At 45.3% G+C, this 26,785-nt stretch overlaps 1 protein-coding gene across 6 annotated transcripts in view; it reads right to left on the reverse strand.

The window, feature by feature from the left end:
- Positions 1-19,649, reverse strand: part of ARFRP1 (ADP ribosylation factor related protein 1) — a 33,219-nt gene extending 13,570 nt beyond the window's left edge. For 2 of the 6 annotated variants that reach the window (XM_063296907.1, XM_063296911.1), the window contains exons 1-5: positions 18,024-18,123; positions 17,120-17,207; positions 14,666-14,748; positions 11,473-11,554; positions 7,899-7,969 (exon numbers count right to left, since the gene is read on the reverse strand). In XM_063296907.1, the coding sequence (XP_063152977.1) occupies positions 7,899-7,969; positions 11,473-11,554; positions 14,666-14,748; positions 17,120-17,207; positions 18,024-18,116 (417 nt within the window). In that variant the 5' untranslated portion in view covers positions 18,117-18,123. Of the gene's footprint in view, positions 1-6,034; positions 6,508-7,898; positions 7,970-11,472; positions 11,555-14,665; positions 14,758-17,119; positions 17,208-18,023; positions 18,286-19,629 lie in introns of those variants that run through there. The other 4 variants (XM_063296910.1, XM_063296912.1, XM_063296909.1 and 1 more) reach the window with 4 other exon arrangements.
- Between the last annotated feature and the right edge of the window lie 7,136 nt (positions 19,650-26,785).

The raw sequence follows: 26,785 nt of genomic DNA on the forward strand, positions 1-26,785 counted from the left end.
AGAACCAGGCAATCATTAAATGTATGCAAATAAAATACATTTGGAAACACTGCTACCCTTGCTTTCCCATGAGGTCGACCATTTTGCCAATCCTAACCCGTTGACAGAGGATGGAAAAGGGTTTCCTTCTAGCGCCTGCCTTTCTCATGTCCTGGAATGTCCAACTCCTGTTGGAATTCTGGAAGTTACTGTTCCAGACGTCTGTAATAGGAGTAACCGCTACCCCCAGTCTGCTGTGGAAATTTAGAGTTAAAAACAATTCTGTATCAGGCTGGGATTTTTTTAAAAAAAACACACAGTTCTGAGAGAAAGCTGTGTTGTTTCACCTTCTTGTTTTTGTCTTATTTGCGACATTAACAGGGTACAGAATGTGGATTGCAAGCCTTTGATTACAGATTTATTTTGGAAGATTCCACACATTCTGGGTAAGCAGACACTTTTATCCTAACTTTCAGCCATTAATCTACCTTGATGGTGCTTCGGCCACTCTTACTATTCTAAAGCTGGAATCAATTCCATCACTTCTGGCTATGAAACCCCGCAAATATATTTCCAAGCCTGGAGAGTGGGAGGCACCTGATTCAAAATGCCCCACTTGGGTACTGGCTTTAATCCTAACAACTAACTGGGCTTTGGAAGCAATTTTACAGCCTCGCAACCACGCAGCGAGCAATGAAATGCGTAGGTATGGAAACCGAAAGGAAATAAATCCCAGATTTGCAAGTAATTCTGAAGCCGTGTCCTCAACACAGCAGGTGGTTTCAGGACAATGTTAGAAGTTGCTTTCTGAAAACCGCAGACTTCTAAGAAACAGCAACAGAAAGCAAAACTTTCCTGAAAATTTACAGAATTGGCTCTTGCACAAAGCATTTCCAGTACTCAAGGAGAAAGCAGACACCGTCCACCTGTCATGAGTTCTGATGGTGAGCAGGAGGGGGCCCTATCCAGGGGGGAAAACGCATGCGTAGTTTAGAGACACAGGTCAGACCCTCCTTAACTTTGGGGTTTATCTGTCGGGTTTTCCCACACTTCTTCAGTTGGGTAGGATTTTCTGTCTACAATAGCAATAATAAAGCACTAGAGACTTCTTCCTCGTCTCAGCGTGGTTCTTGCTTAGTCAGGACACCACCGCTGCAACTGTGCACGGCTAAGTCCCTTGAGGGCTCAGTTCAGGTGAAAACAGCAGCAATTAGATGATTTTTAACAAGCAAGCTTGGAATCTCCCGGGCGGAGTGGGGGCAGACGGGCATTGTTTGTTCACAGTAAGACAATTCCCTGCCATTGTAAAGGCATTTTCAGGGGACGGAAGGTAGCATCCATCTGCCAGGAAATCTTGCCTGTGACTAGCATTTCTGTTCCTGCAGAGGCGGGATGTGAGCGCTCATGGGCAGCAAAGATAAGCTCGGGCAGGGCCCTTCCCTGGGCTTCTGGACCTGGCTGCTGGGCTGATGGTGGAGATCCTCATCACCTGATGTTGGGGGACTTCAACTTCCCTCTTGCAGATATTGGGCCAAGTTGGGCCCTGGAGCTCATGGCCTCTGTGGCAAACAGGGGTTTGTCTCAGACAATCTCGGGCCCACTCTTTTGCTTCAGAGTAGTTACTATGTGATCTGGCTGTGGTGTTACCATCAACCTTTGGCCATGGATGGGACGCTTCCTATCCAGATGCGACTGACTGCCACCTCTGTAGGCTGACCATATTTGAATGGTCCACCCCAGGCACCTCATGGATTTGAAACTTGGGGAACTTCTTGACAGTTTGGGGTTAATCTGTTGAGCACCCGGATCACTGTTGGTCCTTGTTGAAACTGCTGAGTGATTCTGTTGGCTGATCCTGGATGGCTCCTTGGTTAACCAAGAGAGTGGGGGATGAAGCAACAGAAGTGATGTTTAGTGTGCCAGTGAAGAGAGCCAAGAAGTGAACCTGACCAAGCACAAGCATGTGCCCATGTCTGGGCTTCTTCCATAGCAATAAGAGAGGCAAAATCCATCTCTCCTTGTGTCAACAAGTTGTCATCCTGTGGCTGTCTTTTGCGTGGTTTCCTACTAGGAAAGAGCCAACAATAAGAAGCCCATCCGGCATCTGTGACCAATTAGCACATTTTGCTGGCCAAATTGCCCAAACTTGCTTCAGTTTTGGCTCTGCATGGACAGGGTCCGGGACGATGACTGGTAGTGGCCAATGGTGAGCAGTGCATGCAAACCACTTCCTGATCCCTGCTATGGTTTTGCCCGCAACTCTAGGATGTACCTTGGCTGGTCTTCAGGGAGTCTGTGGGAGGTAACAAAACAGTCCAGATGGGGGCTGCAACAGCCCCCCTTTTAATCTACGCTGTGTGCATGACATTCGTAAAAAAGGGTGAGGACTTCAGTCGTGCAGCTGCGGCCACCATCTGGACATTTCTGACCCTTTAAATCTTTAAGACCTTTAAAAGTCAGCGCAAGGACGGAACAGAGTCACAGTGTGTGAGCTGGCCGGCCTTATGAACCCACTTAATAAATCAATTAATAGTCATCCCTTCTCTTGAAACACCAGCGCAAACAAAAGAACAAGAAGGGACTCACAGCTAATTGGCTAATGCGACAGCAACCTGGGCCAGCTTGAACTGCCATCAATGTTTCCTAAGACGCCACATGGCAGCTATTTTTGAGCACCATCACACCACTAGCCTGAAATTCTTCAGTAAGTGAACTTGTTTCCCAAACATTCACATGGAGGTCAAAGGTATTTTTAAAGCATGACAATGCATGAGGACAGGAAAGGACAGTTTACTCATTAAGCAGTGGGAACAGGAAAACCTGCACATTTTCTTAGAAGGTTCATGAATAACTTTAGGTAATGTTCCGAAGAAAACAGTATTGCTGAATAGACGTTTTTGGCTTGTGCCCAAGAAAAAAAGAGAGTCGGCCTACACTTAAAAAAAGAAACGAATTGCGGCAGAATCACAGAAACCTTTGGGGTGATTTAATTAAGCACTCATCTTCAGCTATCAGGGAGAAACCACAGCTTCTGACATCACACATCACGGACCCGCCTCTCTCCTGCTTAAGTTTTCTAAGGTTTTGTTCACCTCAGAGGATATTTTGGCCATCTCTAGAATTTGAGAGTTTGTGGACACTACCTAAGGTCACTACTCTTGTGCGCTGCCCTGCCTTCTGGAGCAAGAGAAAGTTCGTCGTTGTGCAGATGCTGGAAGACGCTGATTGCATTGATTGTGCTTCCCACAAACACACGCAGCTGTATCAAATGGGCAGCGGCCAGGAAGTACAATTTCCAAATCAGGGGAGTAATGGGGCCGCTCTCTCCTGCACGGCTCAGAGCACACTTGAAGTACTGGGTGTGGGCACCACGGATCGGAACAGGGCAGTAAGAATGATTGGGGAGCTAGAAACTAAGTCCTATGAAGAGAGGCTGGAGGCGCTGGTCATGTTCAGCGCTGAGAACAGATCAGAGAAGGGCAATATGATAACATACTTCAGATCCCTGAAAGGAGAGGAAGGTCCACTTCTTTTTCTTTCCAGAGAACAGGACACGAGAGAAGGGATTTCTGTTCACTATCAAGGCAGATTCAACTGAATATTCCCTGAGAACCTCGTGATGGAACCAGTCACTCAGAAAGGTGGCGGTGTCCTCTTTGCAGGGTTTCTGGAAGCAGAGACTGGATGACCCCCTGTCCAGGATGCTCTGACTTGGAGCTCTGCACAGAAGAGGAGTTGGGCCTAACGATCTAAGTGGCTCTTCAAACGCCAGGATGCCATGATCCTATGGCTTCCTTGCTAGACGCCTCACCAGTCTGCTCCCTATCCTTTGGAGCGGCTTCGGTTTCTCGGCGTCTACTTCTCACCGTGTCACCCAGAACTGGCAATCGTACTTTAGCTGTGAGAAGACCAAGGCAAAATATAATGGGAATTTCATTTCAGATCCTGCAGATCCTGTGCTCTGTTTCCCAATAGCCACACGGCAGCAGTTGGTTCAAGCCACCCCAGACTTCCTTCACACTTAAAGGCAGGGCTGTATCTGTGACTTTCCATCACGGGTGTTTCTCTCACTGCCCCAGAACCCTGTCGGTCTTAATCCACTACTCAGAGATGTTTGCTACCCATCCAAGCTTTGTAGCGGCTGCACCTCTCCTCCTCCTGCTTCTGTCCAAACCATCTGGATACCTTCTCCATTTTGATGCAGAGCTTTTAATGGACTCCTGCTGGGACTGGGGTGTCACAACAGGGCACCCCACCTTTACCTGCTCTTGAAGGCTTTCCTAATCAGCGGCCACATTTCTCACCCAGGTGATTTCCACTGGAACCTCCAAGCGAAGGCCTTGGAACTTTAGAGGATGCACCATCATGGTGGACTTCCCGATAAACTCTCATTCCCCATTCCTAAGTTCCATGTCTGCTCATTCCCATGTAGCTAAGAGACTTCCTACAGAGCCAGCTTGATAACTCGGCCAAAGATTTGCCAAAAAGAACTGCATCGTGTTACTTGATTTAAAAGGAAGAGGCGACTTTTTCATGAACAGCACAACAATTCTTCAACCTGGAGCTTCAGCAGCAACAGCTCACCTTCTCGCTAGAGACTTTGCACTCCTGTTTCAGAGGAGGTGCTGCTGCAAACACAGACAGTGGTGGTGGGAGAACTGTTCAGTTTGTCCAGGAAGCCATCTTTGGAAGCCTCCCACCAAAGAGGCCTGGCTAGAGGCAGACGCTGCCTGCCTAAAGAATTTGCCATGTCGCCCACGGAGAATCCTCCATTTCTGAATGGGAAGGCCATCTTTGCGTGAATAGAGAATGTCAGCCTTTAGGCTTCACATCCCAAGGGACCTGATGACATTCCTCTGAAGACAAAACTCATCACAGCTTTTTTGCTAACTCTGACTGGGCATCCTGCAAATGAAATAGGGACCACACCACACTGGGCGGGACCACACCAGTCCTGAGCAAGCCCAGAAGGATGTGGAACCACGGGCAAGGTTATTTTATTTATCTTCTTTTCTGCCTCCAGATAACACTAAGAGGCCTGGTCTGGGTCCTTTCCCCGTTTTTTCCAAAAACTGTCAGGAATGCAGCCTTGGCACTGAGAGAATAAAGCATGTGGGGAGCATGCCTAATTGGAGTACAAAGATGAAAACAGAGCACGCAATGCTTGACCCATTTCCTGTGTACATTTGTAATCCTGTGGCCTTTTCTAGACAGATTGCAAAGAGGTAGCAGGGTTCATTTGGGACAACGAATCAGCAACCGTGCTTGTAATGACTTAAGCAGACAACCGCTGTAAAAGTAACGAAATGTGAGATATAGGGCTGATTTATTACACAAACCAACAGACTCCACACATCTTGTTTTGAGACAGCAGGCCCTACTAGACAGTAAATAAGTGATGTCCTACATCTCTCAGAGTGATGAATTAGATATATAAATGTTCGGAAGCAGAAGTGGCTTCTTCCTTTCTGAATGCATGTTTGGTGGTACACAAAAAATGCACTCTGTGGACCTGCTGTGATGCCAGAATGGGAAAAGAGGTACAGGTAGTCCTTGCTTAACAACTACAGTTGAGACCGGCATTTTGGTTGCTAAGCGAAGCGGTCATTAACCTGACCCAATTTTATGACCTTTTTGTGGTGGTCATTAAGCAAATCGCCAGAGTTCTTAAGCAAACCACGTGGTCATTAAGCAAATCACATGGTTCCCCATTGATTTTGCTTGCCAGCAGCCAGCTGGGAAAGTTGAAAATGGTGATCTTGTGACCACGGGATGCTGTGATGGTCTTAAGTGCGAACCAGTTGCCAAGCACCCAGAGTGTGATGATGTGACGGTTGTGTGAGCACCAGTTGTAAGTTGGTTTTTTCAGCACCGTCGTAAGTTTGAACCGTCACTAAATGAATGGTCGTTAAGCAAGGATTACCTGTACACAAAACGACCAAGGACCCCTTGGTGGCATTGAATGGCAATCTTCACTTTCAGCAAATGACTGGTTCCCTTTAGGGAACAATCCCTGCTACTGCAGCTGTTGAGATTGCAGAAAAGGCAATTGAAATCTGATAGGAGGGTCAACGGCATCTCTCTGAAGAGCGTGCAAGGCTCCTCGTCAGCTTTCTCCAGCCTAGTGCTCTCTGGGCAAATTGGAGCGCAATCTCCAGAAATCCCAAGCAGCATGGCCTTTGTAGTCAAGGACATCTGAAGGGCTCCAGGCTGGGAATGACTTGCACTATATAGGGGATCAGCCACGAGCTGGAATGTTTGCAAGCCTTGGAAGCTATACATTGCAGGCAGAACTTCCCAAGGAGGACCAAACGGTTTGCCTCTAGAATTATGCAACTCTGTGGATGTGCTTCGTTCAACAAGAGTCAAAGCGAAGCAGGTTCATTCTGGGAAGAGATTCAAGGGAAAAGAAGGTGGCTCTCTTCAACACCTGTTGCTCTGAGGAACAAAACTGGCTTGATCTGGAGAGCTGTGACTACTCAAGAATGCGGCTTCCTGGATTAAGACTGGAGGCGCAAGACAATAAACCTATTTGTCCAAGAAATACAGCCAGTCTTAGATGCTTACATGATACTAAATTTGTTTACATAAAAGTCAACCGATAGGCACACCCTAAGACTAATTTTAATGGATCCCCATTTCTTGATCAGGAATAATCCTGGAGTTCTGTTCCTCAGCTTGCATCCAGCCACAGCATGTGATCTTCACTCAGCATCTATTACTGTCAGTTGTTAACAGTGCTCTTTGGCCTTCTTCATACAATAAACAGACTTAGCTCTAGAATAAACAGGCAGTTATGACCCCAGAAAGGATAACAGCCAGAAACAAACAAAAAAAAAAGACCTCTACCCCTTGAGACACTCTAGGGCAGTGTCTCTCGACCATGGCAACTTTAAATGTGTGGACTTCAACTCCCAGAATTCCCCAGCCAGCCTTGCTGGCTGGGGAATTCTGGGAGTTGAAGTCCACACATCTTAAAATTGCCAAGGTTGAGAGACACTGCGCTAGAGTTCACTTGTTTTTTGTGGGGGTAGGGAGGAAAGTTCACAAGGACTCTCCTGCATAATTATGGATTATGCAGATGTAAAATTAAGTGATGCCTTTTGCTGAGCTTGGTTTGAAATAACAGAGCTGGGAATTAAGATAGCTGACCTAAGGTATTTGATTATCCCCATTTATGGTTGTCATGAATTGCTGTTGTTATTATTATTATTATTATTATTTTTGAAATCGTGAGCCATCCACCGCATTGCCATAAACAGCAGGTCCTGAACGTCATGCTGCTTCATCCTGGGGCAGAGATCCTTCTTTCCCTCTCCTGACTGACCAAGGTTCCTCCAAGGAGACTTACTCCATGCCAGTTCATCATGCAACATACCTGATGATCTTCAAGGTTTCACAAAACTCTGTTGCTTTTGTTGTGCCCACACCTAGATTAAAATCTGACCAATGCACACCCGCAGAATCATTGTGAGTAATGCAGAATCCATGAGAGAGAAGCTCAACCATTTACTACTGCAAAACAGGGGGCTGACTCCAGTGACTTCTACATCAAACAAACCACAGATTATACATCAATGCTATATTAAAACCACCAGAAAGTGAGGCCTCTTCAGTTCATGCATGGGAAAACCATTCTTTTGGCTTCTGCTTTATTTGACCCCTTCCACTGTCACATTCATATGACATTTACTTCTTCTTAATATATAAATAAAGGGGTGTGCCACTCTGTGTTAATTACTTACACACAGACTCTATCTATCTATCTATCTATCTATCTATCTATCTATCTATCTATCTATCTATCTTTCAATGCTGTTAGCTGCTTTGCTTGTTTCCGGACAGAAAAAAACAACCTGGATCTACTAAAATAAATAAAGGTACATTTTAGAAAATTAAAAAACAAAACAAAACTGCACCTCTATGTCTTGTTTGTTAGCGAGAACCAACAAAGGGACCCCTTCCAGAATTTCATTGGTTACCATCTTTTCTGTAAAGAAGTAAAAGACAAACTCTGAGAGCGAGACATTAAACATCCAGCTTATATTTGTCACAGTACATTCTGAAAATTAGGTTGCAAGATGGCGTGCGTATTATTGCTGTTTGCTCTTTCTGCAACTGAAATGCCATCACTGCAGAGAGGAAAGGATTAACACCTGGAGACCTGTGAAGCCTCAAAGGTCTCAATTTATTGCTTAGTATGTTTCCTCTCTTCAGCAAAGGATCGTTACCTTGCCGTGGTGCTGGAGCTTGAGCACCTCAATGACGCCATGAGCTAAACCGTGAAGGGCCACCCAAGACGGGAAGGTCATGACAGAGAGGTCAGACTAAATGCGATCCCTGGGGAAGGTCATGGCAACCCACCCCAGTATTCTTGCCGTGAAAACTAAATGGATCAGTACAACCAGAGATATGTCAGTATGCCATCGAAAGATGAGACCCCCAGGTCGGAAGATGGTCAAAATGCTACTGGGGAGGAACAGAGGATGAGCTCAACTAGCCCCAGACGTGATGACGCAGCTAGCTCAAAGCCAAAAGGACGGCTAGCGGCCGACGGTGCCGGTGGTGAACGGCGAATCCGATGTTCTAAGGATCAACACACCATTGGAACCTGGAATGTAAGATCTATGAGCCAGGGCAAATTGGATGTGGTTATCGGTGAGATGTCCAGATTAAAGATAGACATTCTGGGCGTCAGTGAATTGAAATGGACTGGAATGGGCCACTTCACATCAAATGACCACCAGATCTACTGCTGTGGACAAGAGGACCACAGAAGAAATGGAGTAGCCTTCGTAATTAATAGTAAAGTGGCAAAAGCAGTGCTTGGATACAATCCAAAAAACGACAGAATGATCTCAATTCGAATTCAGGGCAAGCCATCTAACATCACAGTGATCCAAATATACGCCCCAACCACAGATGCTGAAGAAGCTGAAGTAGAGCAGTTCTATGAGGATCTGCAGCACCTACTGGACAACACGCCTAAAAGAGAGGTTATTTTCATCACGGGAGACTGGAACGCTAAGGTGGGCAGTCAAATGACACCTGGAATTACAGGTAAGCATGGCCTGGGAGAACAAAACGAAGCAGGACATAGGCTGATAGAATTTTGCCAAGACAACTCACTCTGCTCAACAAACACTCTCTTCCAACAACCTAAGAGACAGCTTTATACATGGACTTCACCAGATGGACAACACCGAAATCAGATTGACTACATCCTTTGCAGCCAAAGGTGGTGAACATCTGTACAGTCGGTAAAAAGAAGACCTGGAGCTGACTGTAGTTCAGATCACGAACTTCTTCTTGCACAATTTAGGATCAGACTAAAGAGATTAGGGAAGACCCACAGATCAGCTAGATATGAGCTCACTAATATTCCTAAGGAATATGCAGTGGAGGTGAAGAATCGATTTAAGGGACTGGACTTAGTAGATAGGGTCCCGGAAGAACTATGGACAGAAGTTCGCAACATCGTTCAGGAGGCGGGAACAAAATACATCCCAAAGAAAGAGAAAACCAAGAAGGCAAAATGGCTGTCTGCTGAGACACTAGAAGTAGGCCAAGAAAGAAGGAAAGCAAAAGGCAACAGTGATAGGGGGAGATATGCCCAATTAAATGCAAAATTCCAGAGGTTAGCCAGAAGAGATAAGGAATTATTTTTAAAAAAGCAATGCACGGAAGTGGAAGAAGACAATAGAATAGGAAGGACAAGAGACCTCTTCCAGAAAATTAGAAACATTGGAGGTAAATTCCAGGCAAAAATGGGCATGATCAAAAACAAAGATGGCAAGGACCTAACAGAAGAAGAAGAGATCAAGAAAAGGTGGCAAGAATATACGGAAGACCTGTATAGGAAGGATAACAATATCGGGGATAGCTTTGACGATGTGGTCAGTGAGCTAGAGCCAGACATCCTGAAGAGTGAGGTTGAGCGGGCCTTAAGAAGCATTGCTAATAACAAGGCAGCAGGAGATGACAGCATCCCAGCTGAACTGTTCAAAATCTTGCAAGATGATGCTGTCAAGGTAATGCATGCTATATGCCAGCAAATTTGGAAAACACAAGAATGGCCATCAGATTGGAAAAAATCAACTTATATCCCCATACCAAAAAAGGAAACACTAAAGAATGTTCAAACTATTGAACAGTGGCACTCATTTCACATGCCAGTAAGGTAATGCTCAAGATCCTGCAAGGTAGATTTCAGCAATTCATGGAGCGAGAATTGCCAGATGTACAAGCTGGGTTTAGAAAAGGCAGAGGAACTCGGGACCAAATTGCCAATATCCGCTGGATAATGGAAAAAGCCAGGGAGTTTCAGAAAAACATCTATTTCTGTTTTATTGACTATTCTAAAGCCTTTGACTGTGTGGACCATAACAAATTGTGGCAAGTTCTTAGCGGTATGGGGATACCAAGCCATCTTGTATGCCTCCTGAAGAATCTGTATAACGACGAAGTAGCAACAGTAAGAACAGACCACGGAACAACGGGCTGGTTTAAGATTGGGAAAGGAGTACGGCAGGGCTGTATCCTCTCACCCTACCTATTCAACTTGTACGCAGAACACATCATGCGACATGCTGGGCTTGAGGAATCCAAGGCTGGAGTTAAAATCGCTGGAAGAAACATTAACAATCTTAGATATGCAGATGATACCACTTTGATGGCTGAAAGCGAAGAGGAACTGAGGAGCATTATGATGAAGGTGAAAGAAGGAAGTGCAAAAGCTGGCTTGCAGCTAAACCTCAAAAAGACCAAGATTATGGCAACCAGCTTGATTGATAACTGGCAAATAGAGGGAGAAAATGTAGAGGCAGTGAAAGACTTTGTATTTCTAGGTGCAAAGATTACTGCAGATGCTGACTGCAGTCAGGAAATCAGAAGACGCTTAATCCTTGGGAGAAGAGCAATGACAAATCTCAATAAAATAGTTAAGAGCAGAGACATCACACTGACAACAAAGGCCCGCATAGTTAAAGCAATGGTGTTCCCCGTAGTAACATATGGCTGCGAGAGCTGGACCATAAGGAAGGCTGAGAGAAGGAAGATCGATGCTTTGGAACTGTGGTGCTGGAGGAAAATCCTTAGAGTGCCTTGGACTGCACGAAGATCAAACCAGTCCATCCTCCAGGAAATAAAGCCAGACTGCTCACTTGAGGGAACGATATTAAAGGCAAAACTGAAATACTTTGGCCACATAATGAGAAGATAGGACACCCTGGAGAAGATGCTGATGCTAGGGAGAGTGGAGGGCAAAAGGAAGAGGGGCCGACCAGGGGCAAGGTTGATGGATGACATTCTAGAGGTGACAGACTGGTTTAAGATTGGGCAATCCTTGGGGAAGCTGGGGGTGTTGACGACCGACAGGAAGCTCTGGCGTGGGCTGGTCCATGAAGTCACGAAGAGTTGGAAGCGACTGAATGAATAAACAAAACGTTTCCTCTGCTAGCGAAGGGATGCACGCGCTCACTCGCACACACTTACCAAAAGCTTGCTTGGATTCTGAGAGTCGTTCCTCATCTGTGGAGTCAATAATGTAAATGACACCATGGGACTCTGCATAATACTGAGGTCACATAGAAAACAAAACAAAACAAAGTGCAGTTGATTAAGGAAACTTTCTGCTTTAAATTAAAACCCTTCAGACTTCCTCAATGTTCCTTCTGGACTTTGTCAACACAGCCTGTTAATAGCTTCATGTACACCCTATACTTTGCATCTCTGGATGGCATTGTGTTAAAACATGTTTTATACAATTTCAAATGTAATAAAACCCATAAGCAATAAGAAGATTAAACAATATTAGGAATCTATAAAACGGAAGAACCAGTGGCCCAAGTTGTGGAGCATTTGGGCTTTGAAATATATGAAGGGTGGTAAGTTAATAATAGATGTTGAAATCACGCACAGGAGTTCGCTCACAAGGCTAACTGGAGGACTGGTTTCTTCTTGGGCCACAATTCATGGGATCCAGCACTATCCTGAGGAAGCTGGAATGGTCTTTTGCTCAATTTCTTCCAATGACCCATTTCCCAGTACATACTTCATCCTTCGAAAGTCATAAGGAGGGACGGGAATATTTTCTCCTATCTTAAAGAGGGCGAGGTAAGAAATAACTGAGAATCTCTCTCTCTCAACAGGGGACAGTAGAGGTCCCACAGCCAAAAAAACATGCCACTCAACTGGAGGTGGAAGCAAATGCTTCCCCAGTGTAAAGCCATGAAAAGAAGCTGATCCCTGTGACCTTTTCTAGAGAAAGCTTGTTTCTGTCCAGTCTGCCTTCCCGCCTAAGGCTGGCCCGGAGAGGAATCAGTGAAGATCTCTCCAGAGTTGCCACCTTGACTTCACAGGTGGCTTTTGGCATGTGCAAGTCATGGCAGGCAAGATCTCAAGGCTTCAGCAGGACATCATTCCAACAGGAGGCCCTTCTTTGAAACAGAAAAGCCTAGAGCAGCTGGGGATACCTAATGGTTTCCCACCACATTAATATGCTCTCCTCCAGCTAGGACTCTCCAGCTGTGTTGGCCTACTTCTTAGAGAACTCTTAGCCATACTGGAGTTCTAGACCAGCAGGATCAACCAGTTGTCTTTTGATCGAGCATATGCCCACTTTGAGCCTAGACCCACCACTTACTTTCTTTTTCATCGTTTTATTGAAGTTCTTACTAAACATAGTAAAAACTGCTGCAAACTAAGGTAAAGGTAAAGGTTTCCCTTGACATTAAGTCCAGTAGTGTCCGACTCTAGGGGGCGGTGCTCATCTCCGTTTCAAAGCCGAAGAGCCGGCGTTTGTCCGAAGACACTTCCTCTGTGGTCATGTGGCTGGCATGACTAAACGGAACACCGTTACCTGCCCGCTGAAGCAGTGCCTATTAATCTACTCACATTGGCATGTTTTCGAACTGCTAGGTTGGGAGGAGCTGGCACTAGCAACGGGAGCTCACCCCATCACGCGGATTCGAACCGCCGACCTTCCGATCGGCAAGCTCAGTGGTTTAACCCGCAGCGCCACCGCGTCCCCACTAAACTAAACTAAACTAAACTAGAAGAAAAAGGAAAAAAAAAAAGCTCAGAAGGTGCAGAAAAAAAGAAAAGGAAAAAAGGAGAGAAAAAAAGAAAAAAGTAGAAAAGAAAAAGACAATAATAAAGAACTTCCAACCTTGATCACACTGAGCATAAGCTAATATAACTTTTCACCCTCTTTTAAAGTTCCAAATAAAAAAAACTCTTCCCCCCATAGCCTAACTTTTAGCTACACACAATCCAGAAATCACTGCCTTTTCAGTCCTGGTTCAACAAAAAGTCCATCAGGAGTTGCCAGAAATATCAAACAATGTGGAGTCCTCAGTGCTCTCAGAGCTTGGCTGTTGGCTTGCAGACGTTTCATGACCCAACTAGGGAACATCATCAGTGCGAGGGACTGTAGTGTTTGCTCCCTGTTTATATCCAGCAGCTTGCCCTGCCCGTGTTGGTTTCCTCCTTGGTAGTCCCTTGATTAGGGTATTGTCCTCTGCTTGCTTGCTTGCCTGGTGTCAATCCCTGCTTCTCTGGGTGTCGGCTGCTGAAAGGGATGTGCCCTGCTCTTTTTCTGTTTCCTTCTTAGCCTTTTATTGTCTCTTTTGAATGGTGCGTAAATGTGGTTTATCCCTGTGTGTCTATTGATGGCTGATTTGCCTGAATGCCGAACTTCCAGGAATTCCCTAGCATTTTTGGATTTGGCTTGGTCTGGGATGCTCACCGTTTCCCAGTTGAAACTGTGGTTGCGTCTCTCCACGTGTCATGAGATTAAGGAGTTTTCATGGGAAAGGACAGCAACAAATTGGAACTAGTCCAAGATGGCAAGGGGTCTGAAGACCAAGCCCTATGAAGAATGGTTAAAGGATCTGGGTATATTTAGCGTGTTGTCATTAGTTTTGACTTCTTTATGTTTTATTTTAGTCCCATTTTTTCACTGTGTTCCTTGACTTTTATGACTAGATCTTGCAGGTTATTGACGTTTTTTCCTCCAATTTTAAACCACGCTCCTCTTCTTCCAATTCAGCTCCCCTTAATATATATTCAGCATATAGCAGCTTTGTGAGGCCGCAGGAGAAGGGCCAATGGCTGCCTTGGCCGGGTGCACCGCGTCAGCAGCGGGAGGAAGATGACAGTGAAGGTCAGCCAGGGCCAGCAGGGGGCAGCAGAGGTAGGCGGTGGTGGAGTGCAGGGTGTCCAAAAGAGCAGAGATGGGGGGAGATGGGAGGATGGGGGGGAGTGGAAGTACACACTTCAGGCTGCCAAGTGCCCAGATTTTGATCATGTGACTGGGGTGGGGGGGGCGCTGCAATGGCCGTAACTTTGAGGTCCGGTCATAAGTACCATTCGTTCACACTGTCGTAACTTCAAATGGTTGCTGAACAAATGGTCATTAAGTGAGGACTACCTGTATCTTTTTCCAGTAGAAGAGAATATCTGTAGCTCATGTTCGAACTGTGAAGTTCTTGGTGCTTTCTGAGCTTGGTTGTTTGCTTGCACACGTTTCATTACGCAGCTAGGTGTCACTGTGTCTTTTTCTTAGCTGGCTGATGTATAATGCCCAAAGTCAGTTCTGACCGAGGTGAGTTATACATCTTGTAAAATAAATAGAAAATCAATAAAAGGACAAAAATGCTTCTGTAATCACATCTATACACCCTACCTTGTCCCAAAGAGACTGAAGCTCTTCCTGTCCTCCAAGGTCCCAAAACATCAGCCGGGCTTTTCCCACATCTATAGTGCCAACTAGGAGATATAAACAGACAATGCAGGGTGTGATTTTTTTTCTTCTGCATCAATTTAACTTCTTCAGGGTTTCCTCTGTCGAAAACAGAGGCATGCAACAGGATGCCCAAAGAGCTTTGGGTATAATTCCAGAGCTCCTAGAAAATTTGCCACCCCAATGCAAATTTCTGCTGAATCTTTTCCCCCAAATTCAATTCATTTAATGTAATTTTAATTCAACTGTAATTCAACTGAATTTAGGTATTTTTTGTTTCTTTTGTTTTGACTTCAATATCCAGGATATGCCCACAGGCTGGAACATAGCTTAGTGATTCTTTTTTAAGCTAGTACTTTTCAACCTGCATTCTTGGAAAATCTGAAATTTCCTAGACATTCATTGGACTTAATGAGGAGAACAAATACCACGGACTTCCTGGAAAAGGTAGTTGGCTTGCTTTGATCAGCCTTCCTCTGCCACGTGCTGATATAGAATTTCAATCATATGCACGCTGAGTTCATATAAACAAAACCTGCTCTCTCCATGAAGTGACTGCGTAACATTCTCTAGAGCAGTGTTTCCCAACCTCAGCAACTTTAAGATGTGTGGACTTCAACCCCCAGAGTTCCCCAGCCAGCATGTCTGGACTTCAACTCCCAGAATTGGCTGGGGAATTCTAGGAACTGAAATCCACATATCTTAAAGTTGCTGAAGTTGGGAAACACTGCTCTGGAATACCAACGGGTGACTCCAGAAATAGGCTAAATAAAAGATGTAGGGGGAATCTAGAGTGTTACACCTCGCCTGCAAAAAACAAAACAGAACAAAAGAGGGTAAAAAGAAGACCCATTCTTTAAAAGAAAATAATTAGAGCTGTTTCCTCCCAACTGCACAAGGAAGCCCACTGGTCTCCCAGCAGATGGCCTTCAGAGGCAGTCCCACTGCCATCACAGCTAAGAGCCACGGATCCCCAGGACTTCCTGGAATTGGTCCAACCTTTTTTTTAAGCTAGCTGTAATGGGCTGTGAGAATAACTTTTGAGGAAGAGGAGGAAGAGCTGCAGCCAAGGCAATGGTCAGATAAGAAAAATCAGAGTCCAAAGCAGGAATGGAATATGAGAAAGCGTCTCAGACTTGACACTCCTTAGTTCCCTTTAGGATAAAGGCAGGGAGGGGGGAGGCACAGTATTCATGACTTTGGTATTCAAGTCTGGCCTGCCTCAAAGGGTAGTCATGAATATTAAAACTACTTTTATTATAGGGTTACAGTAACAGAATCTTGCAACTCTGAATATGCCTCCGCCCTCCCTACCTTTATTCTAAAGAGAACGAGGGAGGGTCAAGTCTGAGATGCTTTCCCGTATTCCATTCCTGCTTTGGACTCTGATTTCTCTTATCTGACTGCTGCCTTGGCTGCAGCTCTTCCTCCTCTTCCTCAAGGTTATTCTCACAGCCCGTTACATTAGCCAGTCGGTAGCCAACAGCACATCTCATGGTGCCAGCAGCACACCTTGTAGTAGGGCAACTGCTGTGATCCATAAGGGCTGGACAGTTTTGTAACAAGAGACGTCCCTTAGTCAGGTCCCAGGCTGTGTAGACCTTTGTCAACAAATGTCTCCTCTGAGTCAAGCTCAAATCCTGATGACTTCAAGGACATGCCTTCTTAATTTTTTTAAACGATGCCAAGAAGTGGATAGTTTTGTGTGGGTAGGAAAGTGGAAGCTGTAGAAGTAGTGGGAGGTTTTGGCATTGGGAGCAAGTGAGATGGTGAAGCTGTTGTAGGATGGTGTGGTTTTGGAGTGTTGATGAATTAATGGTTTGGAGCCCGGTGGAGAGGAACAAAGGAACCAAGACTGAGGCTGTGGGTCAGAGAGAATCATCCAGTCTCACTAGGAGAGCCTGCTGGAGAAAGCATGGGGAGCAGCTGGAACTGCCAGCAGAACAAGAGGAAGTGATAGGGTCCTTGATGACATTTGCAGGACCACGTGCCTCCCAAAATGTCTGCCCATTCTACTAGATCCAGAAGATGGGTATTCCCCTGGGTTTCTCCTCTTAAGGGATGTACATCAAGGGGGTTCAGGAAAAGGGCTCTTCCCAGTTCTTGTTCTGTGGAACAGCAACCCAACCCTCTCACCACCAAAAGTCAACTTTCTTCAACAATATTGCAGTTCAGGAAAGCGACAACAGCCTGATTATTGTAGCAGGCCTCTGAGAGGGAGATAACTTGAAAGAGATTCCTCCTGAGAATGTGCATTGATTGGATCAATTTTTTGTCTCCTCAGCATCTGTTGGGTGACCCCCACAGCTCTGTGCAAGGCCAAGCCACGGTCAGTGGGCAGTGCAACCGACTGGCATTCTCCCACTCTTTAGCAATCTAGGATCTAGACCGACTTACTGTTCAAGCCGACAGTGGTTGTGATTTTGGAAAAACTCATTCCTTTGTAGTTCTTGTTGAATCTTGTTTTAGTCTGTTCCAGGAAGGTCTGGGGGGAGAAAAAAAGGAAGGAAAGGAAAGGAAAAGGAAAAGGAAAACTCAAGTTGTTTGTATTCACTGGTTGCCGTGGAACAGGGAAAAGATCACTGCAGGTTCGGGATCCTGAGATTAAGCAAAAAGCATCTTGCTGTCTCAGAACAGTTAACTCCAGCATTTCTGCTTAAAATAGCAATTTGTTTAGAAACTAGAGAAAAAGTATTCTCTTCTGATGCGGAACTGTTTAAGCAAGCCCTTAAAATCTGGCTGTATCCCCAGCTGTGTTTTAGAATGAGACGTGGAGCCCTTTGGAATATTTTTGTTGTTCAACTGACTTTGGTTCTCTGAGGACATTATTTTGAATTACATATTCAGCATCTTTCTGCTTTCCCTCTTCTATCCTGTAAGCTGTCCATACAGATCAGGGCAGCCGATAAATTTAATAACTAATCAAACAAACATTTATATCAGGTAATAGGCTGGGGTATCAGAACAGAATGGGGCTCCAAGTGGCACAGGAAGCAGCGGTGGCCAGGCTCAGATGTATAAAACTCTATGATCCAGAATGGAACATCCTGGTTTTTTTCCTGGAATGCATCAAGCAACAGTCAAGCTCATGAAACCTTGGCAGTTTAAATGATTTTTTTTTACAATTGTAAAATTTTAATTTTAAGAAGGCTGTCAGTGTGACAGCATCCGCACCTAATGAAATTAGAGATGGACTTAACTGATCTCATCCAGCAGTCTGGAAGTTTCTACTTTATGACTAGGAATAAATATTGGCGAGGGCACAATTTTCCTGTTTCTACGAACAAGTATAGATACACACCGTTTTTCCAGCATTGTCCAGTCCCAGGATTAAGATGCAGTACTCATCCCGCCGGAACATATACTTGTAAAGCCCGGAAAGCAGTGTGTACATTGTGCTCCTGTAAACAAACCCCACAAAAATTAGCTGGCCAAAAGTTGTTTTCCCTGTTACCACTTCCTGCTCCAAACCTTGCTTTTCATAAGTTCGCTTCGGAGAAACAGAATTGTTTGAGATTCACCAAATGGCACAAGGGTTATTTTTCCAAGAGCTCCTAAAATGATGAAACCCTCTGCCCGGAGACCAATTACAGTTCCTCCATAGAGCTGTCATTCCCACTGAAAGAACTGGGGGGGAGGGGGGTTTCCTGCAGAAACAGAGCAGATGCCTTTGACTCAGGAAAAATTATTCCAGACACGTGAAGTCCTTTCTCGAAATAACAGCTTGATTCGTGTCTCAAGATGAAAGTACTGATTTTCCACTGTCGGTGCCAAAATAGCAGTTGCATGCTAAGTCCTGAATCTTGTTGTGATTCAACCACAAAGTCTGCAGACTTCAGAAAGCTGCGCGCTCTTTCCGAAGGCTCTACAGTAGGGTTCCTCAACTTTGGCAGCTCTAAGCTGTGCGGACTTCAACTCCCAGAATTCCCCAGCCAGGAAAGCTGGCTGGGGAATTCTGGGAGTTGAAGTCCGCACAGCTTAGACCTGCCAAGGTTGAGGAACCCTGCTCTACAGAGAGCACGCAGCTTGCCATGTGGAGGAAATGTTCGCAGGAGAACCGGGGTCCAAAAAGGAGACAGCAAAGGTGGCTGGGCGAATGAATGCTGGCTGGTGCTCCCTGGCCACTGAGGCTCAGGAGCTTGGGTGATGGGGCTAAAAGGGAATAGATGGGGGGGAGATGGGGGGAGTTGAAGCGCCCCTGTGGTCCTAAGTGCAAGCGGGCTAGAAAGCACCCAAATTTTGATCACATGACTGTGGGGGCACTGCAACAGCTGTAACTTTGGGCACCGGTCATAAGTCACTTTTTTCAGCACGGTCGTAACTTCGAACAGTCGCTGAACAAATGGTCGTAAGTCAAGGACTACCTGTAGCTAGGTGCTTGGTCTGACCGAGTACAACTGAAGAACAGCACAGAGATGCATGCAAAAATTTAGGAACCTTTGTTCAGATTTTATGCTTTCAAGTTTTCAAAAGCTGAGACAACCTCAACATGGCACAAAGCTAAACATGATGCCTTTCTGCAGATGTAGATGCATACTTACTATTTATTTCTTCATGGCTCACATTTACAAGCTGCCCAACGGAAAGCTACTCTGGGCAATGCAGAGTTAAAAATACAGGCGATACAATATAAACCAGGGACAAAAACAACAAACATTTGATAAAAGTTCCCAAGGGCACATGATCCTAACTGAGCACCTGGGGAAAGGGCCAGGATTTTAAGGATCTAAAGATGGCACAGTCAGCATAGCTCAAATCTCCAGGGGAATACTATTCCAGAGGGCAGAATCTGCCACAGAGAAGCCATTCCGTCTAGGTCCCATCAGATGGCACTGTTTTAAGGATGGGGTCTAGAGCATGCCCACTCTGCTGGATCTTACCGGACAGCCAGAAACAATGGATTTTACCCCTTATATTAGCCAGCTAAGAGTCTTCTTGCTTTGAGTATTTTTTCCCACTCTTCCTTGCAGAACACTTCTAGCTCAGCATATTCTTAGACTGCTCACCCCTGGCTTCGTATGACGGACGGCCCTTGCCAGCCCTTTGAGGTAGGCCAGGTCAAGAAAAGGGCATGGCAGGGATTCCAAAGTCCTGTCTAAAAGGATAACCTTTAAATACCCATCACACTCACTAGTCTTTTTCAGCTAAGCAGCACTATACAGAAAAACAGTGAAAACTACTGTGAGCAAAGAAAATAAGAGGAGATAAAAGGAAGTCTAATTGAAACTTTTGCTCATACTTTTTTAACCTTGCGAACCTCCCTTGTTTCCACCAGTCACATACCATTTCGTACATGGCATTTTGTTCTTTAAACTTCTCGCTTCTCTTTTTGAAGAACTCATCAACTCTATCCAACCACAATTTTCATGGTCTTCCCCTTCCATTCAGCTCATCCACTCTTCCTCCCTATATGTGTTATCTCACTTGACCCTCATTTATTTCTTCTATATGACTAAGCCACGTCTGCATACTTCTTTGTGAACAGAAAATAGCAATATGCATTAATTGTGTGGCATGCTCTAATCCTAAACCAAACACATCACGTTACAGCAGAAATAGGAAATCTGCAACTTCAAATTCCCTTTTCACAGTCCCTGCTACCAGACTATGGTGGTAAAATTGCTAAAAATTAGTGGTGCGATTTTCTCACTATTTTGAGCTGGGATTCTCACCAAAACTGCTCCCAGAAAAATAGAAAATCCTTGTTAGTCCTATCTACTTCAAGTCATTGTTCCACTCACCTGCCAGTTAATATTAGTATCTCAGCCACTGAGATTGCTCACCCCTGGCTTCGTATGATGGACGGCCCTTGCCAGCCCTTTGAGGTAGGCCAGGTCAAGAAAAGGGCATGGCAGGGATTCCACGAATGCTCTTTACTGAAAGCCTGTCCAAGTTCCTCTCTGTCCTATCTTATGCTAAACAAAAACAGGGCAAGGTTATCTTGAGTTCATCGTTTTATTTCAGGACTATGAAATTTTCTCTGTAAGTGCCCCTAAACCGCTCTGTCAACCTTCCCCAAGATCAGCTATAGGTTCCCTTGTTACAATATGTGGATTTTTGAAAACAAGAAAGGGGAAGAGCAGTATTTAAAAGCAGCTGCAATTTAAAATTGTTGATCTTTCTGATACAGAAAGGGAGGAGATGTGTGTCTTCTAAGGGAAAATAAAAGGATGCATACAAAACAGAAAAAGGAAATAAGGATAAGCGAGCAAGTGTAACTGCAATGCCCAGCTAGATGGCAGTATATAACCAACTTTGGCTGATCTCAAAAAGCTAATCAGGGTCAGACCTGATTAGTACCTTGAAGGGAAAATCATCAGGGCTGTAAGCTCGACTGGGAAATTGCAAAAACATCCCAAGAGAAAGTCATGGGAAGCTACTTCCATGCTGTTACCAAAAAATTGCCTGGATGTGGTCATGAACCCCTTAGAGCCATCTCAGCTCAAGGGAGTTTTTAGCTTACCTTTAGCTTACCAGGTAGCGGCACCTGGGCAATCTTAGCTCACCTGGTAAAAGCTAAGCAGGGTCCGAGGTGGCTAGTGCTTGGAAGGGACACCACCAGGAAAACCTAGGGCAGGAAGGCAGACAGGGAAGTTGAAACAACACCGTAGATGACATCCCTTCAAGGTAGGCCAGGTCAAGAAACAGGCAAGCAGGGATTCCAGGAATGTCCTTTCTTGTTGTACAACAGAATAACAGAATCTTTAAAGCCCATCAGAGTTTCTCTTTCCTCCGTCTTATACCAAACAAAATCAAGGTGGGGCTATTTTCTTTCTCCTGTTGCCTTCTATCTCTGGACTGAGTAATCTCTTCAGTAAACCCCAGCCCCCAACTGTGAGATCATTCCTTTCTCCCTCCCAAGGCCAGGTCTACCTTCTTTCATACGAGAAGAACTGGCAGTGCACCAATTCCATGTTGCTGTCCAGCAAACTACAGGGACAGCTCCACCATGCGTGAAGCTCAGCTTGACAGAGATGTTATCTATATACACACAAGTACTGTACACACAGGTGCATGTACCTTACAACAGGTGGCAGCACCTGGCTGTTTCCAGCTGTCCTTGAAAAACTACACAGGGTCGGGCCAGATGAGCATGCAGCAATGATCAGAAAAATCCCCAGACCAGGACTTCCCTTGTAAAGTAGTCTTAGAAGCTGAAAAACCATCCATCCAGCAGCAAAACATTTTTGCACTGCTGCTAAGAAAACTACATGGACCTGTCCAAGAAGTCATCAGCGGCTGGGTTAAAGTGCAAATACTTCATGGTTACAGCCAGCCTGCCACTTTAACCTCTCAGCACGCAGCTAATCACTCAGTTCATCAGCACCTTTCTCACTCTTTAGGGAGGAAGCTGGAAAACCACAATGGCGGCTACCGAACAGTAGAGAAGAAGAAAAAAAAAAAGGTTCCATTGCAGGTGGTGTGGTTTTCCTACTTCATAACAATTATAGTCTACATGAAGAATATGATGTCAGCTTTCTAAACCAGCAGATAGGTCTGTGGCTTCTTTTGTAGATACAGCATCTGAACAAAACCCAAGTTGTTTTGCAGAGATGAGGGGTGTTTAATTTCTTTCAAAGCCTTTTTTTCCTATGCCTGGAAAGTGAGACACTGCTGGCATTCATTCAAATATGTAATTGCGCAGATGCTAGTTGGTAATTTACACTATGATGAGAAAACAAATGGGCAAGCTACATTTATTTGTGGAAAAATATTTAGGCTGCCTTTAAATATATAGATGGCTTACATAAGCCATAAAATATAAATGTATAGGGCAGGGCATGGCTAGGTATTGCCGTCCTTTTCCATAAATCTAACCATATAAGGTGGTTAGATCTAAACACCATTTAAGGTGTTAGACTAGGATCAAGAAAAACTCAGGTTGAAGTTCACCCTCTGCCAGGGAAGTTCAGGGGGAGAATTTGGACCAGCCCAGCCTACTTCACAGGGCTAGTATAAGGAAAAATTGGGAGAAGGCATTTAATACTCCTGGAAGGAAGCTGGAATAGAAATCTAATAAACCAAGTATTTCCCTCTGTTCCATGACATCCTTTTTCTGTTTATTTTGTTTGATTGTTTAGGTTTGTACTAGTTTAACTGCTCAGAGTTGGTTTTAAAACAGGGAGGCCTTATGAATCAAAATGATAAACATAATTAAAATACAACCAAAAGGCAGAATCAACAGCTTCCCACTAGCTATTCTAGAAAACTAGAAAAATACATTTTTAGGATCCATTTGAAGGCTGAGATATCCAGGGGCCATAAAGAGATTCATTAGAAAAAAGCCTGGATCTGTGCAAACAGCAGCCAAAAGTCCTCTCTTTTAAACCCCAGCATCCACATGCTATCATTTATGTTTGGAATAATATTCCCACGATGAGTTATATTGCCTGCAATGTATTACAGTACTAATCATAAAAGAGTACCTTGCACCGCCGTGTTGCTTTTGCAGGGAGAACAGCTGTGACGTGCTGTAGCAAACTCTTAGTAACACAAGCTTACTACATACTTGAGTTTAGGGTCTGATGAACTGGTATCCGCACTGTGGGAAGTGGGGAAGCCTGTAGCCTAGCAAAAGTATCACCAGTTGGAAGTGAACTGGCTAAGTAACTTTTCTTCTCCATCTTTCACCTCTGAGGAGCATGTGGATAAAATCACCCCCTGCATTAATTCCAGATGTTGTTTGCATGTTTATTGTGTTGCATGAACCCAGGCAATTAGGTTCAATAAAACATGGCCTGCTCAACATTTGAACGCAGCAGGAATGGCTGCCCCCCTTTTTCCTAGGATCATAATTAATTCTCCCCTTATTTTTTATGGTTATGAATAACACAGATGTCCGGAGACCATCATTACAGGCAGACAATCTACTGCAACATTTCACCGTAGTGCAACTAAAATAATAGGACAGCAGGGGCAAATAAAGCTTTATATTTTACAATAAAGCTTTATATTTTAGGAAATGCCTCGAAAACAGAAACTCTTGCAGCAGTGTTCGGCTTCAGGGGTTAGCAAGTGGGGGCTGGAGAACAGATTTCCTGAGTCTTGCCTTAGGATAGATTGGGAATAAATACTGTACATATGATTTCTACATTCACCAATCCTGTGTCATCTTTTAGGAAGGCATGAACTCATTTGTATAAGAAACTCCTGAATCTGTCAGATATAAGAAATGCAGTTGTGTTTCAGCCGTTCAACCCTGGATCAGCCCAGCATTTAATTCTATATCCTGAAAAATATTATTGATCCCTTTGTGAGGATTCATGGTACAGAGGAAGAAATGCTACTGTGGCTTCTAATGGACACTTATGGATCCCTCCTGGCTTAGCCACTAAACCAACAGCAGCCACTTTTAAAAGTATTTTATATTTATATCCTACCTATCTTCAAGGAGCTCGAGGCAGTATATATAGAATCTTTCCCCCAGCATTTAGGCGTCTCCGCTCCAACAGAGAAGCTAAATAATATTGGAAGAACAAGGAAGCATCTAGCAAGAGAGCGGGAGGGAATGGGACCCCCTCCACAAGTATTTGGATGGGACACCACCAGGAAATCCCAGCAGTAGGCTAGAATGGGAAGATAAAAAATGGTCCCAGCAGGCAACAGAAACCAGTTTCATACTGCTGCCGAGAAACTACCATCAACATTATCTACAAGTGTTTCTCAACCTCAGCAACTTTAAGCTGTCTGGACTTCAACTCCCAGAATTCCCCAGCCAGCTATGCTGTTGAGAAACACTGCTTTATTTGATTGTGCTTTTAAGCCTCCTTTATGGATTTTGGGCGATTATGGTTTCTCAGCTGTATGATCTTTGGAGATGCTTGGCAAATGAAGTGTAACTTGGAACCTTTTTACCGAAGAGGTTGAAAACACTGCTCCACAAAGTCATCAGAGTTGGAAGGAGCCACGAGGATCACCTAGTCCAGCCCCCCACAGTGCGCAGCAAAGTGTCTTCTCTAGAGATGAAGAATCCACTACCTCTGTAGCTCAAACTGCCGTCCAGATCTTACCACCAGGAGCAAAAATATGTTCAGCGGCTTGAAGAAGACCTCAGGCTAAAGTCTTTCTTTGCACAGAGAGCTTTCCTAGGACGCTTGAGCCTCCTAGCTACCTTTGCAGATACCCTTGCTTTGAACATGGACCACGTTGTGACATCTGGCCTCAGCACACCACTAGGAACTATATTGTTTATTTTCTTTATTGAATTTCATATCCTGAGTTTTTAAGCACAAGCCACTTTGAATCTTTCTGATTTGGTTGTATACACACAGCCAGAAACACCCAGCCTTTCGAAAGCTTCCTCCCTGCAGTATTGGATGGCAAATACAAAAAAAGTGCCATTGGCTAAAAGGCTCTGTCCCTGTGACTCTGGAGAGGGGGAGACCACAGAACACGTTCTTCTTCCTTGCTCCTTTTACAAAGGAACTCAAACCAGATTTACCCTCCCTCTGATCAGTGGATATCCTGATAGACCACCATAGACCCGGCCTATGCCCAGATGCTGCTCATAGATGAACTGCCACTTATTACAGTGCACGTGGCTAGGTTTTGCACAGCAGCATGGAAGATCCGCCAGACCTTGACGGGCCACGTTCCTGCTACACAGACGTATCTTATGTAATTTTAGATATTGTTTGTAATTTTACATATTATCACAGTTTACATATGTTTTAGATACCCGCACATTTTCGTAAATTTAGATGTTATCACATTTTGTATAATTCTAGATACTACCTTGAGAGCCAGTTTGGTGTCGTGGTGAAGGCACCAGGCTAGAAACCCGGAGACGGTGAGTTCTAGTGCTGCCATAGGCACAAAGCCAGCTGGGGGGACCTTGGGCCAGTCCCTCTCTCTCAGCCCGAGGAAAAAGGCAATGGGAAACCACTTCTGAAAAACCCGCCAAGGCAGTCTCCGAGAATCGGACGTGAGTGAACAGATTTAAAAAAACAACAACACCCTACCTTATAACCTAAACAAAGATTGCTCCTTTTGGACTTCGCTCACGGATTCTAGTCAGGTTGTTTTACAGATGTATTTTAATGTTGTGTTCAATTTTATTTACCGTCTCTTAAGACAGATTTGTAAGGGCTCACAAAAGCATTCATGGGCACATTGGTTGTACTGGTCTAAGACTGTGATAAACTGACTGGCTAACTTGGTTGTGAAACGCATCGTTCCTGCTTCTAGTGGCAGTTTCTCAGGAGACTAGCAAATAATGGGGGCTGTGCATGGGGGAAGGCCTGACTTACTGAAATTTAGCTCAGGATTGGTCGTGCAAAGGAGAGAAAAAGGGATTTTCCGGGGTCTGGGAGACGGGAAGCTGGGCCAGGGCTGAATTCCGGGCCCAGCGAAGGCCAGAATCCCAGCCCTTCCCTTGGAAAGGGGCGCGTCCCTCCACGGGATTAGGGCACCAGGCAGGCACGCCACGCCGAGACACAGAGGGCTCCTGAGAATGTGAAAAGCGCCGCCTCTCCTCCCATTATGATTATGTATTTAAATCTTTTGGCCGCCCAACATCCGCTGGGAAGTGTCAAGGGGGCCCCTGAGCATGCACAGAGTGAGTTCACTTGCCCGAGGAAACTCAACACGCCGCCTCTGGGTCCCACCCACCCAGCTGCCTTCCCCACCGGCGCGATGGGCACTGTAGTCCTGCCCACCTTGCCGGGCGGAGGGAGGCTGGGGTTTGGCCTCCGCTGTCCCCGTGAGCCCCCCGGGGCGGGCAGCGCTGGAGGAGACTTACCGGCGAGGGGGCGAATTCGGCTAACGGTTCCTGCTCGCCTTCCTCATGCGCTTCTTCCTCAGCCCGCCCCGCCCGAGCAGGGTGGCCTGGGAAATGGAGTCCTGCCCCTGCCGGCGACGGCGTCTCCGCTGTCCGTAAAGGACCACCATCCCCATGAGGCCTTGCGCCTCCACGCCGCGCCCTCTCCCTCCGCGAGCACCGCCCCCGACTCGCGCCTTCTCTCGCGTCGCCGGACATGAACCATAGACGGGAGAGGGAAGGAAAGGATGGGGAGGCGGAGCCATTTCCGGTCGGCTTCTCTCTATGGTCGTGGAAGCCTCTGT

This window comes from Candoia aspera, chromosome 3 (genome assembly GCF_035149785.1).
Source record: "Candoia aspera isolate rCanAsp1 chromosome 3, rCanAsp1.hap2, whole genome shotgun sequence".
NCBI lineage: Eukaryota > Metazoa > Chordata > Lepidosauria > Squamata > Boidae > Candoia > Candoia aspera.